This window comes from Pipistrellus kuhlii, unplaced genomic scaffold, assembly GCF_014108245.1.
Source record: "Pipistrellus kuhlii isolate mPipKuh1 unplaced genomic scaffold, mPipKuh1.p scaffold_m20_p_20, whole genome shotgun sequence".
Classification (NCBI taxonomy): Eukaryota; Metazoa; Chordata; class Mammalia; order Chiroptera; family Vespertilionidae; genus Pipistrellus; species Pipistrellus kuhlii.
This window is the reverse complement of record NW_023425516.1, coordinates 18,767,725-18,784,367: the sequence shown is the minus strand read 5'-3', so window position 1 is coordinate 18,784,367 and position 16,643 is coordinate 18,767,725. Positions and strand designations below refer to the sequence as shown.

At 36.5% G+C, this 16,643-nt stretch overlaps 1 protein-coding gene across 3 annotated transcripts in view; it reads left to right on the top strand.

Moving 5' to 3' along the window:
• Positions 1–16,643, top strand: part of TTC28 (tetratricopeptide repeat domain 28) — a 318,471-nt gene that overhangs the window by 126,696 nt on the left and 175,132 nt on the right. For all 3 annotated transcript variants that reach the window (XM_036449589.2, XM_036449588.2, XM_036449590.2), the window contains one exon: positions 11,089–11,236. In XM_036449589.2, coding sequence (XP_036305482.1) covers positions 11,089–11,236 — 148 coding nt within the window. The remainder of the gene's footprint in view (positions 1–11,088; positions 11,237–16,643) is intronic.

Below are 16,643 nucleotides of genomic sequence, written 5' to 3'. Positions count from 1 at the left end.
TACCTCATCGCTTGAAATGCTTTCTCTGCTGCTGAAATGTGAGTCAGACAGCTGAAAGGATCAGGTTTTGAGTGGATTCTGATGTCTCCAGGATATTTTGATTTCAAGTATACTGATACCTGTTTACCAAGTTATATCTATTTATGTTGAAATCTAGAGGCCTTCACTCTCAGGGGAGGATGAATGAATGAGACAGCAGGAAGAGATCAACTTTCTCAGCCTCCCTTTTTATATTTATTGCAAGGTGTTTTTACAGTTGTTACTTTTGTCTACTTAAAAAAAATTTTAGATTGTTTGAAATTAGCTAAAGAAAATTTGAATGATTTTCAAATAGACTAAATTGAGCATTTATAATTTAAAAGCCTATTATTTTTGTTTGCCTTGGCTCTGCCTATTGCACTTAAATATTTCTTTAAGAAGGACCTATTCTGACCCGGCAAAATCAGTGTAAGCACTTGAATTTCAAATGCATGTCTTTTGCATTTAAATTGCTGTTCTTTGCTGTAGGAAGAGCTCATGAAAACCAGCTATAGTTCATAAGGCTGGTCTCTCGCAGTGAAATTAGAATGCCATTAGAACTATTGGTCTTTATTTCCAACCGAATTAGTTAACTGCTTGTTAAGGTTCAGAGCTTATTGACCAATAGGCATTTATTACTCTGGCCATGATGACACAATGATTTCCATTAAATTCCAGAGTTTGTGGAAATTTAAAAGAGATCTTGCAAAGAAAGTGGTTAGTGGTTGCATTTAATTATCAGGATTAATTAGGCATTTAAATCTGGATATAAAATATATTTTAAAAACAAAGTATTTCTCTTTCATTGCTCTGAGCCAATTATGCTGAAGGGAATGAAAATATTGTTCTTTCTTGAAATACAGCTGGTTCTCTTGTTTCACAAAGTATATGCATTGCAATTGCTGAGCCAAGTCTTCAGAGAGTACTTATCAATATTGCAGAATATTTGGTAGTTTAACATTTGCCATTAATAATATTCAGGATAATTTTGAAAATAATCAGCATGGTTGCTATAGGACATTAAAAGTACTCATTTGGGAACTTAAGAAAATGATTTGTCTTTTTTTCGAAGACTTTTAATGTAATAATTTCAGAACTTATATTTCCATTACTTTAATATTTTTATTTAATTATGGCCACAATTTTATAATAAACAAGGATTCTTTACATAAGACATCAATTAAATTAGAGGCTTTGTGCATCATTTTTGAACTTGTAGTGGTTAAAAATGCATTTTAGGACCTATATAAAATTACTTATTAAAAAATTAATGTATCCTGAAAGAAGGTAGAAAAAATGACAGATTATGAAGTGGAACCTAGTTTTTAAGCTTTTGGGATTTTTTTCCATTACATTAAAAATTGATGTGGGATCTGAATATTCATCTCTAAAATCATTTGAAATGATAAGCTGCAGAATTAGAGCTACTTCTCTGTAGAAGACTCATTTGCAAATGTCAGCCAACATTCCTTTCAAACAACATGAAATGGGTCTCTTAATTTACTTTAGAAGTGGTTTCAGAAAGTTGATGCAACCAAGTTCATTTGCATTCTCTCTGGACAGGATAAATCCACTTCATTGATATTAGTTTGGATAATTTCTCCCCATGGGGCAGTGCATCTTTTTCAAACTCGGATCCAAGAGCATTATGGGAAAAGCTTTGTGGGTTAAATTCATATCTGTCCTGGCTGGGGAGCATGCTGAGCCACATAAAAAATGCCAATATGGATTTAAGTGTCTAAGGACAGGAAAGTGTCTCAGGAGAAAACAGATTTTTGAAAGACGCACTCTGTTCAAGGAATGTATTTGAAAGCGGTCAGGATTGAAAATTTAGGAAAAGCAGAACGAGAGAAGTGCTAATGGTGTGGAAATTTTTAATAATTATTTTTTCTAATAAATATTTATTGATGCACAGATTATATATCCAGGGTCGGCTATAGTGTATGGATATCCCTGCCTTTGAAGAACTCCTTTTCTGTTAATTTCGTTCATTTGTGCTCCCTTATGAAGACTGTTTTAAAGGGAGGCTGCATGTTATAGGTGTGGAGACCTGGCTTCAGACCTGATGGTTCTGGATTTGAATCACTGTTCTGTCACTTACAAGCTATTACCTTGGACAAGTTATTTAACCTTTAGCAGCCTCAGCATCCCTATCTTTAAAGGGAGATATAATAATCTACTTGGTCAGATTAAGAGTAAATAACATTACTTACGTAAAAGTGCTTGTCATATACGAACAGATGTATCAGTTCCATTTCTTCTCCTTTCTGTAATATTGCTAGTCCTGTAAACCAGTGACATTATGTATGAACTAGGTCATTGTGAATTGGGTGGATAATATTACCAACCTTTATAGCATAATTTCTTTTTTTATGGAAAAATGCTTAAAACATTATTAATAATTGACTTGAAAATGAACTTGTAAAAAATAATTCCTGTGTTAGTTGAGGAAGACCCATATTTAGCTTTTACATGTACTTGTTTATATGTTGTCCTAAAACAAATCCTAAATTACTGAGTGGGCAGCTTATATATATATATATATATATATATATATATCCCCACGTTGATTACATACATACTTTTTGAAATCTGATATTATCTCTTCTTGTATATACCTCTGGCACTGAAAACTTTTATACACAGTAGGTAATGAATAGATTTAAAAAATTAAATTTATTGGGGTAAGATTATATAAATTTTGAGTGTATAACTTTATAATCCAACATCTGTATACTCCATTTGACAACACATTCTTTTTAAAAAGTATGTATTTTTATTGATTTCAGAGAGGAAGGGAGAGGGAGAGAGAGATAGAAACATCAGTGATGAGAGAAAAATCATTGATTGGCTGCCACCTGCATGCCCCCTCCTGGGGATCGAACCTGCAATCCAGGGATGTGCTTTTCAGTTCACAGGCTGGCACTCTATCCACTGAGCCAAACGGTGAGGGCTGATAACACATTCTTGATAAAAGGTGAAACCTTTACAGAAAAAAATGCCAAAGATGAATTTAATTAAAAATATAAAATAATTTTGATTCTGTAGTTTAAAACTTGTCAACAAATAATACTAGAAAATGTTTCCATTTAGACAAAGTCAGATTTTAAAAGTATAGAAGTTTTATAGAAAGAGAGTTTTAAATGATGAAGGGAACGATGGTAGCAATTTGTGATCTTTGGAGGAACGTGTGGAATCATGTCACTCTTGCACAAAAAGTACTTCTCAAATAGCATGCCAGAATTTATGGTGTAAGAGACCCTAATAAGTCAAAGAAGAGCATTAACTAATCTGGTACTATTTAGCCAACTGAGGCACCAGTTGTCTGTGAATGTCACTCTTTATGCATGATTACCGAGACCTAGATTTATTGATAGAGCTACGCATTTGTATTTGGCGGTTGTGCTTGTTTTCAAATGATTTTTTGTAAAATATAGATAATCCCCATGAATAGGTAATTTTTTTAGCACATTAATATTATACCCAAATAAAAATCTGACCATTTCTTAATCAAAATAATTTATTAAGTTTCTAGGTATGGAGGAACTGCTGTGCTATCCTGATGGCTTTTTTGAAAGGAAATTCATCTGCCCTATCTCCGCCGTTTCCTTTTTGGAATTGCTGCCATCATTTCATAAGAACGCATCACCAATAGGACTATTACCCTGATGAATGAAAGCTCCTGCGCCTGTTGACAGGCACTAAGTAGGCTCTAAGCAAACTGAAACTCATTGAATCTTAGCAGGGCTATTAAGAAAATAAGTGCAAATTGTCAGGAGAAGAGAGATTTGTTCCTTAACATCATCACTTGACTCTTGGGTAAGAAATGTTAGGCAAGAAAGAGACTGTTTCAATTTGTCATCCTCTTGAGACCTCAAGATGCTATCTGCAGTGCTGAAATAAGCCATTCCTTCCTATGAGCAGAGAAAATGAGAAAATGGTTTATGCCCAGATTGGTCCATTTAGTTAGGAGGACAGCCACATAAATAACTACTTAAGAAAACAGAAACAAAGAAAGAAAACAGGAAACCTGAGTCCCTGGCATAGACCCTTTCAGGATTACAGTCTCTGTAAATAGCATGTATAAAACAGAACAACTATAATGGACTCAGAGGCAGACATTGTGAACTTTAACCTCTGTTTACCTTAGTTTTCCCATCTATTGGGATATAAAATAAAAGTCATTTTCTTTTCATGCCTCGTAGGGGAAAGCTAGATTGGCTCATGATTGAGAGAAAGCCCTGGCATCAAGGGGCTATAGTATTATGAGGATGATAATGTAATCACTGAACATGTGTCAGCAATATGATGTGACCATTTAGAAGTACATAAGATCCCCGGATGTACACAGACAGAGAAATAGCGCATATATCAATCGCACTTGTTATCAAGTCCTTTTTATTATGTTTTTGTGATTTAGTCATTTTTTAAAAATCTGTTTATCTCTCTACCTACCTACCTGTCTACCTACCTATTTATCTACCTTATGGAGAAAGGAGACTCTTTGGAAGTGAGAGGCAACATGATGTAGGTGAAAAGAGCTTTGATTTTCTTTTTATTTAAAAATTATTTTTATTTTCAATGACAGCATACGTTATAATATTAGGTGAACACTCCAGTGATTAGACATTATGTAACTTCCTAAGTGATCTTCCTATATATCTCACACCCATCTAACATCATTCATAGTTATTCGAGTATTATTGACTATATGAGAGGGATGTCCGACTGCCGGCTTAGGCCCGCTCTCTGCATTATGTTACTTTATGGCTTTGCCCTTCACAGATCCGCATTTGAATTATAATTGGATGAGAAAAGCAATAGTTGATAGATTGGAAGCTAAGAAAGATTCAGGAGTGAATCACTAATGGTAGAATTTCATCTCAAGAAAGCCTTATGTAGAACTCCCATATCCCAATATACTAGTATAGCACTTACGGTAATAATTCCTGATAGACTGCTTTTAGAGGGAGTAGGTTCCCATTAATCTGACATAGTTTGGGTATATCTACATTATGGGAGGTAAGATGCCAAGTGATTTTTCTAATAGTTAGAATTAGGATCCTTTAATTCCCATGTTGTTGACTTCAGTGTTTTTCTGAATCCACCATTCTTTTTGCTCACTCTTATTTTTTTCTATTTTGCTTCTGTCCTTACCATATTCCCCAAGACCAGGCTATGTGTGTGAAGGGAGGATTGGTAGGACAGGTGCACCGAACTCATGCTGAAGCCAGATGATTCTTGGAGAATGTTCAGGAAATTCCCTTGGTTTTCTTCTTGGCACAACTTTATATTTCTCCTATGCCATATCCCATAGAATGAAGGCATAAGATCTAGGAAGTTCAGAACCATTGCTTTTGGAGACTTCATAAACTTCTTTCATTGTTTATTTTGAAAGTTTAGAAGAGAAATTCCAGTTTATGGTACACACATTTTATAGTCTGACATGTACTTCACCATTGGGAATCCCTCCAGTGCTAGGAAATGATCCTGCTTAGTTATTTAACTCTTGGTTGTCATTTCACCTTTTCTTTATCTTCTTATCAAATTTCTAATTAAAAAATATGTTACCTTAACACTTTTGATACAATTCACTGAAAACTAATTTTGCGAAAAGAAATAGCTGATGTGATATGAAACAATCAGGATTGAGAGCAGATTTCTTTTAGAAATTGATGTCAAATGTACCAAAAGCAGCACTTGGGAGAAAAGCAATTCACAGCTGCAGATTTGGTTAGAACATTATGTTGAGGCCATTTGGGTCTCTGACTCTGGCTTGCAAACTAAATAATGGTGTTTTCTAAAATAGCCTCCAATCTCTTGCATGTGCTTTCAGCATACAATAAGACAGACTAGTAAAAATAGAAGTATAGTTTTCTGGAGAGATAGGAATGATTACTCCCAGCTGAGCAGGTAAAACACATGAAGAATGTGTTCCTTGCTGATTCTTATGGTTTTATTTTTAATGTGAAGTGTCAGCAAATAGAAGCAAGAGAAAATTCACTTGAAAATGTCACAAAATGAAAGAAGCATAGTAAATTGTATTGCAGGTAAAAATTCATTTTAGCCAGCAAACAAGCAACAGTGGCCGAGAAGCATCCTGATGGCTCCTTTTGTTTCTCTTTGATTTAAAGCCTCAAACCTGTAATCTAATTAACATCGAACTGAGTTGCAAGTACAGTGGCCTGTTTGGTTCAATAATAATACATTTTTATGAAAGGTTAATGAAATGAATTTTCCTTCCATCCAATTCATTAAAAATTGTTCCACAATCAACGGTTGCTAATGGAATAGAGATTAAATATTCACGTTCATAAATTTTCTGTGTCATTTCTGATTTTCCTTCATTTCTGCCTCCATAGGTTGAATTTTACAAGTGCAAGAATTCCCAGACAAAAGGCTTGATTTAGAGGTTAATTGCATTCCATTAATTTTTTTTAATCAGAGAGAGAATGTGGAATAGCAGAAAGAGTTTGGCAGTAGGTTTGTCTCTTTGTAGCTGGATGATTTGGAGCAGGTTTCGTAATCACCTCTATTTTGCAGTAGTCATCAGAAGAACTTCTCGCAGAATATTGAGAGGGTTAATGATAAACTATGGGAAGCACCCACTACAGGGTTGGCACAGATAGTAGTTCAACAAATGATAGCTGGGAAAGGCTTTGGAAAATAAAACACATACATATATGCACTAAGACTCATGATACTGTGCAGTACAGGATGGGTATTGTGAGACGGGGTTCTTGTTGATTCTAAGATAGGTATCAGGACATCTTGTAGTAATTCTAATACGTGTTTTAGGAAGGACGCTGAGAGGAAGGGCTGTTTCATGTTTCGACAAATACATTTTTGTCTTCTTTTCCATGTAGGCCCAAGAATCTTATTTATTTATTTATTTTTTAAAATATATTTTATTGATTTTTCATAGAGAGGAAGGGAAAGAGATAGAGAGTTAGAAACGTCGATGACAGAGAAACACCGACCAGCTGCCTCTTGCACACCCCCTACTGGGGATGTGCCCGCAACCCAGATACATGCCCTTAACCGGAATCGAACCTGGGACCTTCCAGTCCGCAGACCGATGCTCTACCACTGAGCCAAACCGGTTTCGGCCCAAGAACCTTATTTAATCTGGGTAATAGGTAGTTATCTTCTTGCTGTGTCCTTACGCAGTGGAAGAAGAGAGAGGGCTTCCTGGGGTCTCCTTTTTAAGGGCACTAATCCCATTCAGAGGGCTACACCCTCATGACCTAATCCCCTAAAGCCCCACCTCTAAAGACCATTCTATTGAGGATTAAGTTTCAACATACTAATTTTGGAAGGACACACACATTTAATCTATGGCAACCTCTCTGAGGTGAGAATGGACACTCAATAAAGAACAAATACCGACAGTTTTAACAACAGGCATAAATACTTCAGTCATCTGTTACATTTTTATTATTGCTTACGTATTACAAAATCTTACTAGCAGCTCTACAGGTAGCAGTCAATATATTTACAGCTTTTTATATTCTTCCCTTCTCGATTGTGAGCACATTGAGAGCACGCGTCCTCTGTTTTATGGCGCCTGGCGCTGTAGATTTTTAGGGAATATTAATTGAAGAAGGAAGGAACTTGTAACACAGTTGAATTTGTGAGGCGACAATTCAGTGTCATGTGTGGAATGATCACTGAGGGTTTTTGTGGGGAGCAACAAAAAACAAATGAATGACTCTGGAACACTTGAAAATCTACCTTTAGTCCAGTGTGCTAACCAGCTCCCTATACGCTTCTCTTCTTGGCTAAAGCTTCAGGTTAAAACCGTTGTTCTCAGGGCAGAGGTGCTCTTGATGGCCAATTCATGTTGCCTTTCTTTCTCCAACTGCCACATAACCAGTGACCAGGATGTGGTGTATGTGTGTGGGGAGGGGTGCGTAGGCAGGGGAAATATATTCTGAGGTTGGCTGGGCACCGAGCGTTTAATATTGCTTCCTTCGGCATGCTGCACATATATTGCCTCTGCTCAATCCTGAGTGATCAAAATGTCCCCCTCTCCCAGATGAAGCGGCTTCCTGGGAGACCTCTGATTCTGAGGAAGAGAAAAATTAGTAGCGGGAATCAATAGGGTGAAGCAGATAGGCTAGAGCAGATTACATCAGTTTTCTTGAAGCAGCTGTGACTCTCGGCTGCCTTGGAAGAGGCTGACAGAGGACCCTGTGGGTGGCTGCTGCATCTCCCAAGGCCTGATAGTGCCATTTCTCCTCGTGGGTGGTTCCGGCTTTGGTCCAGGAGCCTACTACAGTGGGTTTCCCAGTTGCCAGTAGTCTTTTATGGAGCAAAGAGAGGAGCAAATGGAGCAGCGATAGGAATTGAATAATACACTGAATAGTAAAATATCTGTTGGATTTCTTACATTCTGTTGGTTTGTAATTATGTGTTCTGATTAAGGTTCTTTTCTTATTTCACTAATCAAAATAGCTAATTCTGTTGAATACTTTTGTCAGGCACTGTGCTGAATTCTTCTTATTCTGTTACATTAACGCACAATCTAGGTTATATTATCATCCACTTGAACTTTATAGTGGCATACCTCTCACAGAAGTATCAAAAACTAATTTTTACTCAGCTATTTGCACATGCAATGAATATTGCATGGAAAGAAGTCGGGAGAGCCCTCCTCTGAGTTGGGAACAGGGGTTTGGCAGAGTTTGGCTTCTTATGTTTCTTGGCAGGGGTATAAACTTAGCTTGTGACTGAGAAAAATCATGTGAAGCCGGGTTAGCGATTGTGAAAGGGGATGAGGGAGGACTAACTGAGGCCTTTGAGAGCCTTCTCTACCTCTTTTCAAAATCTTCCCCCAAAGGAAGGAAGCCATGATTGTGGGTGACATGGCTCAGCCATACCTTTTCTCATCTAATTAGTGAGTGTCCTATGAAAACAAAATGTGCACACCCACATTTAACTGCCGTGTGAACTTGATACCATACTGGCATTTAACACAACTTCATCTTACGAAAAAGTAAATATATCCCATTTTTCAATGATTTCTGTCGGCAGGCAGGAAAGTCAGTTGTTCTCTCAGTGAAGTAATGAATGATAAAGTTTGGCTCTAAATAAGCAAGAAATTATCAAAAGCCATTGCTATTAAGATTATTGTGTATTCTTAGTTTTAATGAGATACCAGTGACACACAGCATTGAATAGATTTACGTTATACAATATAATGATTTGACTTACATATATTGTCAAGTGATTGCCGCATACATTTAAAAAATATACTGAATCAGTAACTAAAAACATTTTTTGTCTCTCTCCATAAATTATAATTAAAGTGTACAGGTATTTGGCATGTACATATTATATAAATAAATTTAAATTCTTGCTGAAACCGGTTTGGCTCAGTGGATAGAGCATCGGCCTGCAGACTGAAGGGTCCCAGGTTCGATTCCGGTCAAGGGCATGTACCTTGGTTGCGGCCACATCCCCAGTAGGCAAGAGGCAGCTGATCGATGATTCTCTCTCATCGATGTTTCTAACTCTCTATCCCTCTCTCTTCCTCTCTGTAAAAAAATCAAAATATATAAAAAAATAAATTCTTTTAATTTGGCTTTATATAGTATTTCTAAGATTATGTAAACTGTAGTTATTTTTAGTTTTAATGTTGCATATATTACCCCTCAGATTTTAGAAACCACCTAAAATGTGAAATTGAAAAGGATAGTGAAAAATGTCTATAAAACACATTAAAGGTTAAAACAGTGGCTGAGTCCAGTGAAAGGAAGTGATCTTATGAATTAGTAATGAAAGTACACTTACAGGTTAGTGTCTTACTGCGGTCTGGGTTTTAACAGCTGCTGAGAGTTTAAACTGAAATAGAAGTCTGAATAGCCTGTAATAATCAATGAGTATTCATTCTGCTTATGGGTTGTTTCTTAATGGAAACACTGAATAGTGTTGCCTATCTTAAATTATCTCAAAGGTTAGTTATAAAAATGAAATAAGGCAAAGAAATATGTTTTATAAACATTAAATGTGCTCTCGCTCAATCTGTGTGTGTGTGTGTGTACATGTAGGTATAAAATTATAAAATTATGTGTTAAGTTTAGTGAGTAGTAGTTTTAGAAGTTACTTGAAACTTCATTTACATCTCATGAATACAATTTGTGACAACTCAAAGTATATTGGACTGAAAAGTTAAAATTGTGTTATAAGGATGTAGTATTGTAAGAATGTTTAAGTTACATAGGAGGCTAAGAATTTTAGAAGCAGATGATACATAAACAGAGAATGAATTAATATGCCATTTTTATGTGTTATTTAATCAGGTGCAAGGTCCTTTGCTGGTCAAATACTCGTAATACTTTGTTCATTTACTTGTTTTGTCTGTGTGTGCTTGAAAACAAACTTCATTTCCTTAAGACTATTCTAAACTTTATTAATATCTTGGCACTTTCTTCAATTAACTAGAAGGAGGGATGTTCTCCTACAATCAACAACTGATGATGTTAGTTTTAAAACTAATCCAATTAAAGTATACAAAAACAACCTGATTTTGTTTCTAAGCAAAGCACATATATTGTATTTTAGAAACAGCTTTTAAATATTATGTCTGAAGCACTATGTGAGATATGACCATATTATGTTACTCATTAAAATTGCCTTAATAATAATCACATATTTATTTTTCCCATTAATTACATAAATGGGGAAAATACAAAATAAGTGGAATTTGAGTGTCTCTCATTTGTCCTGCACTGTACTACATACTTTGGCGAGATAAAAAGAAATCTCCAAAATCCTGTCCTTGAGGAGCTTATGCTATTTAAGGTGGGATAAGAAAAGTTTTTAAAATGCCAAAGGATGTGATAAAATTTAAAAGTGTTCTAGAATTGAAAAGAATAAATTATAATTTGTGTGAGAGAAGTATGCTACCGGAAGAAATCAGATTTGGTTACAAACTATGACTAGGTCTTTGAATCAAGACCATCTCAGTCCTAGTTCCACTGATCCATTGTTCTGATAAAGAATCAGTGGCAGCCTTGATGGAGCATGGTGTATAACAGATTTGCATTATATTTTCTTCATTTTCAGGCATACTTCCGACAGGGTGTTGCCCTCCAGTACCTCGGACGTCATGCCGATGCCCTGGCAGCGTTCGCATCCGGACTGGCTCAGGACCCCAAGAGTCTCCAGCTTCTGGTGGGGATGGTAGAAGCTGCCATGAAGTCTCCCATGAGAGGTAAGTGTGATCAAAGTACAATATTTGGCCTGACATGAACTTAAAATAGAACATTTCTAGCCTTCAAAATCTTTAGACTCCGGTATTGAGAATTGAAAGGTTATCAGTTTGGCTAAGATTGTATATATTTTTCATTTTAAAAATGTAAAATACCATCTTTATTAAAAACAAAAGTTACACTATGATTTTTATATACTGTTGAAAGCAATGGCCAGCTTGTACATTTGTCTAAAGTCAGTGATAGTTCCCATTTTTCTCTCACAATGTTATAGTTAAACCTTAATTTAGTTCCAGGAAATAAGTAATAGGGTAGATTTTTCATATTTCCCTAGATCTACCTACTGGGAAGAAATTTCAGAGCACAAAGAAGAAATAAAATGACATTTTTAGGTAGTAACAATTTGTTCTTAGAACTTGGTTAAATTTGGCTTTTTCTCAAAATTTTGTGCTCATCTCCATAGAAGTGAATTTCTATTTTAGTAGCCCTAGAGAGATTATATATTGTGGACAAAGGAGATCAAGAATCGCTGTCAGTAGCAGACAGTGAACCAGAATAGAATGGTGTAAGGCTACTGGCCTGGAAGTTTGTGGACCTAGATTACATTTTTGAATTTTGCATTAACTAACTATAGGAGCATGGGCAAATGAATAGACACTTCTTCATTTTAGAGTTATCTGAAGATTCCTCTGGTTTTTGTAGTTCTAAGATAGTCTAAATACCTCTAAATTGTAATACCTCTAGTAGTAAATTGATTTGTTTATTTGGACCAATATACCATCTAGAAATATTCAAGCAAACAAAGACATTAAGTAGACGTTCTAATATAACAGGAATTATGGATCTAACTGTAGGCTGTGTGTATAACATTTTTAAGAGGAGCATTATACGATATGTTGAGTTAAAAAGAAAGAGTCTACCTGGTGTGACTTAGTGGTAGAGTGTTGACCTATGAACCAAGAGGTCACAGTTCAATTCAGGTCAGGGCACATGTCTGGGTTTTGGGCTAGATCCCCAGTGGGGGGCGTGCAGGAGATAGCCAATCAATGATTTTCATCATTGATGTTTCTCTCTCTGAAATCAATACAAATGTTTGTTTTTAAAGGAAAGAGAGAGGGAGAAACTGACGAACACTAATTTAGATGTTTTTCCCCTTGTTATTCTACCTGTGCCAATTGGCATTCTGGAAAAACAATGGATTGAACTAGTGGAGGATGGAGAAGTTCTAAGGTCCAAACAGATTGGCTTCACTTTGAGGAACATTGATTTTTGAGGAATGAGCTCTTAGGAAGATTGGGCTGAAAGTGTACACCAATTGTCATCTTTGCCGAGTGACGGAGACACTAAGGCATATTGATGGCATATAGTGGAAAGCTAGTATTGTTTCATAGAATTGAGATTGTGTCAAGCAGAACTCAATTTTTATCTCCGAAAAGCGATGTTTTTGAATGAACCTAAACATGTAGATGACAGTTTCATTAGACTTTTTTTTTTATAGTTTTGAAAATGTTTGCAGCATTAGATTGTTTTAATATACTGGCTAATACAGTATTTGGCTTAAAATATATGCTAAGTAAAAATTTGATGAACTAAATGTTACTTATATGGTCTCTGGGCAATTCATAGCTATAAAAAACATGTTTTCTGAAAGTCAAAGATTCATGTTTTAGGAAAAAATGTGGCAAGGAAACCTTTTCATGCGATTTTATAACCCCATGCGAAGCTAGTCTTTGCTGCAGGAACCTAATGGCTTCTCCCACTGGGGGACCCGCTGTTAATAAACTCTGACTTAGAGCAGATGCGCTTCAGAGCTCTGGGGCTTAGGGGTGATGTGGGGGAGGTATGGACAAAAAAAAAAAATCAATTTGTCTCCCCTTTCCATTTCTCTAATAGTTTCTCCTTCTCTCCTGTCACCCCTCCACAAGTAATTTACATGGAACATTTTTATTTAGATACCACGTTTATATGGAGATACCACGTTTTTATTCTGAAGCATTTCTGTCGCTGCCTTAGAAGATTGGAGGGAACATGTTGAGATCAGCAGAATCATACTTATTGTTTTGCCTTTGAAGCAATTTGTTTAGATAAATGTAAGGAAATGCTCAGTGCTGCTGTCGGCCTTAGGGCGTTCTGTGCCCTGCTCTGTCCCAGCTTCCACCGAGTGACCCAAGGCTGACCCTGGAGCGAGCTGCAGCGCACAGGTGCCTGGGGCGCTTCAATATTTTCCTCTTCTTCCTTCAGGCAGTTTAATTTCTCTCATTTATTTTTAGCATTGCCTTTATCACTCCGTCTACTCCAGGTGGGCTTTTCTTATCAACGCTTTATAGGGATACCGTTGCTTTTCACAGTGTTGTTCTATGCATCATTTCACATCTTAATGACCTACCTCTCTTTTTGTCATATGGTTGTAATTCGCGAAATCTATCATTATTTGCTGCCCATTTTTTCACCCATTGTCGTGGAGCCCCCTGCAGCTTTCTAAGTTTCTGCCACAGTTGCATAGCGGTGCGGTTGGGTCCCTTTTTGTCTAGGTCTGATCTGTTGTGTCAATTGCTTTTGTTTTGTAATTCTTAAATGCAACACAGACAGCTCCCCAGTCCAGGTGCTTGTGTGTGCAAGCCAAGCTCCCGTGATAGTCCCAGTATTCCTGTGGTTTGGCCTTTTGTCCGAAGTTTCAAGATTTCATTTTTTTTTTTTTTAAAGGTAGAGCCAATCTATATTAAATATGTTATATTTATCCACATTGAAATTTACTTGATATTTTTATATTGTTGCTGTCAATATTGCTAACTGAATTCAGTCTGTTTTTCCTTATTTTTATGGTTTCACTTAGGCTCACTCACCTAAACTACTTCTCCTGTGGTTATATTTACATCATATATTATGTATTTCCTTTAGATCATTAGTGAAAATATAAAAATAACTGTAAATATAAAATGATACTCTTTGTCATGACTTCTCAAGTTACCCTGCTACTGTTTTCCATTTCTCCTTTTTAGCTAGTCTTCCAGCAATTTCACGTCATTGTATTTTGTAAATGGTGCAGCATAGAACTACTGCCGACCACAGATTTAATAATCTAATTACAAATTGAGATTTAGTTTACCTTTATTTGTTCCTTTAAAGATGCCAGGGCTGCTTCTTGCCAAGGGTTCTCTTGTGTATATTTCCTCTCCTCCGTTAATTCGTAATCTAGAGACTATTACATTTATGGGCCATCCCCTGTCACGCTGCTTTTCCCAGCTCCAGAGCATCCAGGGAGGCTGACTTTATGAAGTGCTGGTGGCAAATGGCTGTTGGATGTATAAGCTTTTATCTTGGGGTCAAATTGGGGCTCACCTTTTATCTGCCTACTTGGCCAACCTCCGTGAACTCTTTTAGGAGGCAGTTACTTTTTACAGGAGGCCTCTTTCTGAAATATTATGTAAAAAATACAGACTTCTCCCCCCAAAAGACTGGAATCTAATTTCCGCAATGCCACTTGCTATTCCATTGACTGAGCAAGGCTGCTTACCGTATTTTTCGGACCATAAGACGCACTTTTCCCCCCCCAGAAGTGGGGGGAAAAAGTCCCTGCGTCTTATGGTCCAAATATAGCCTACACATATACTTTAAAAAAAAAGTTTTTTTACTTGCCCAGCTCTGTGTGGTCTCTGTGTGCTTGCCCGGCTCTAAAATGGTTCTAAATGCTGCTGTTTACTTTACAGGGTTGATTACATGTGTTTATGACTGTGATGTTGGGTTTTAATGCACATAAAATATTTTAGGACACTATTTGTTTCAGAATCTTTTTTTCTTCATTTCCCTTCTCTAAAAACTGGTGCGTCTTATGGTCCGGAGCGTCTTATGTGGTCCGAAAAATACGGTACTTCCTGTACACCTCAATCCGCTCTGTAAAAGGGAAATGATCATGTCTACCTCCTCATGTGGTTTTGAGATTCAAGCTGTAGACTGAAAAGGCAGACACCTTTCACCGGTACAGCCCCATCCTCCACAACGGGATGCCCTGCTTCTCACCGAGGACCGGAAGTGGCGGCAGCCATGATCCTGTTCTTGTCTCTGAGGCAGGCGCAGTGCTGAGTGTGAGCTTTCCCCAAGGCCTCAGTTGCAGAAGAGCTGCATTTCTTATGAGTGTTGGGTATTTTCATTTGAAATGTCCGGGAAATTAAGGTGGTCATGTATCCTTTTCCTTTGACCTCTATGAAGTTGGAGCCCAGTGTTGTGGCCACCTTTAGGAACTGCGTTAGGGCTTAGTCTACCTGTGGACTTCTGTGTTTTTCACCTTATTTCTACGGAAAGCCTTTGAATCTTTTCTGAATGAAGTAGGATGTAATAAATAAATACAGAGTAAAATGTGACTGGCTTAGACAAAGTAGGAAACATATCGGTTGTTTTTATTTTTATTTATTTATTTTTTTGAGGAGGGTTAAATTGTGCCTTTTAGTATGAACCAAAGTTTTTTTTATTGTAAAATATATGTAACATAAAATTGACCATTTTCACAACTTTTAGTTATCAAATTCAGTGGCATTAAGTCCGTTTATAGTGTTGTGTAACCATCATAACTATCCATCTCCAGAACTCTTTCATCTCCCCAAATAGACTCTCTGAACTCATTCAACTCTAATTTCCCATTCTGCTCTCCCCACTGCTCCTGGTAATTCTGTGCTGTTTTCTGTCTCCCTGAATTTGACTGCTCTAGGTATCTTACATAAATGGAATCATACAATATTTGTCTTTTTAAATGATTTTTAATTTAATTTCCTCATTTAGGAATTAGCTTGATAAAAATAAAATTAAAATGAGGTGAATGTTTGAACCTTACCTCTAAATTTTATTTTGGGGGGAGTATTTTGCCCTTATCATATTTCATTTCTTACCTTATCAATAGCTGCTGTTCTCTCTTTGCACCCCTGCTCTGGAGATTCATTCCAGGATTATTTCTCCCATTCTTCTGGACTTGCATTCAGTACTATATTTTAGTGTTGTATCCAAGAATAATTGGTAGTAGTTTCACCAGGGTTTTTAGGAAAGTTGAAGCATTTTTAGTCATATATGATAGAGGACTGTTATAAGGATAACTCGGAAAGCTCTAGAATGTTTTATAGAGCCTTAGACAGATTGAAGTCTATAAAAATGTTAGTTACCTTGAATGTGACCCATAGGAGACAGTCCTTTGTATCATTCCTTTGGAATAAGGTATTGTTAAAAATGCATCTTAAATACATTTTTCCTCAAATTCTATAAGAGTTTTTCCTTCTAAAATATCTGAAATTTATCCCTTGCTCTTCATCTGTTTTGTCATTGCAAAGACTTTGTACTTGAAGTAGGCCATAAAGAGGTATGATAAACATTTGTTTCTAGAGCATATTAGAAAATACTGTTTTGTGTATTCTTCTACATTTTCTA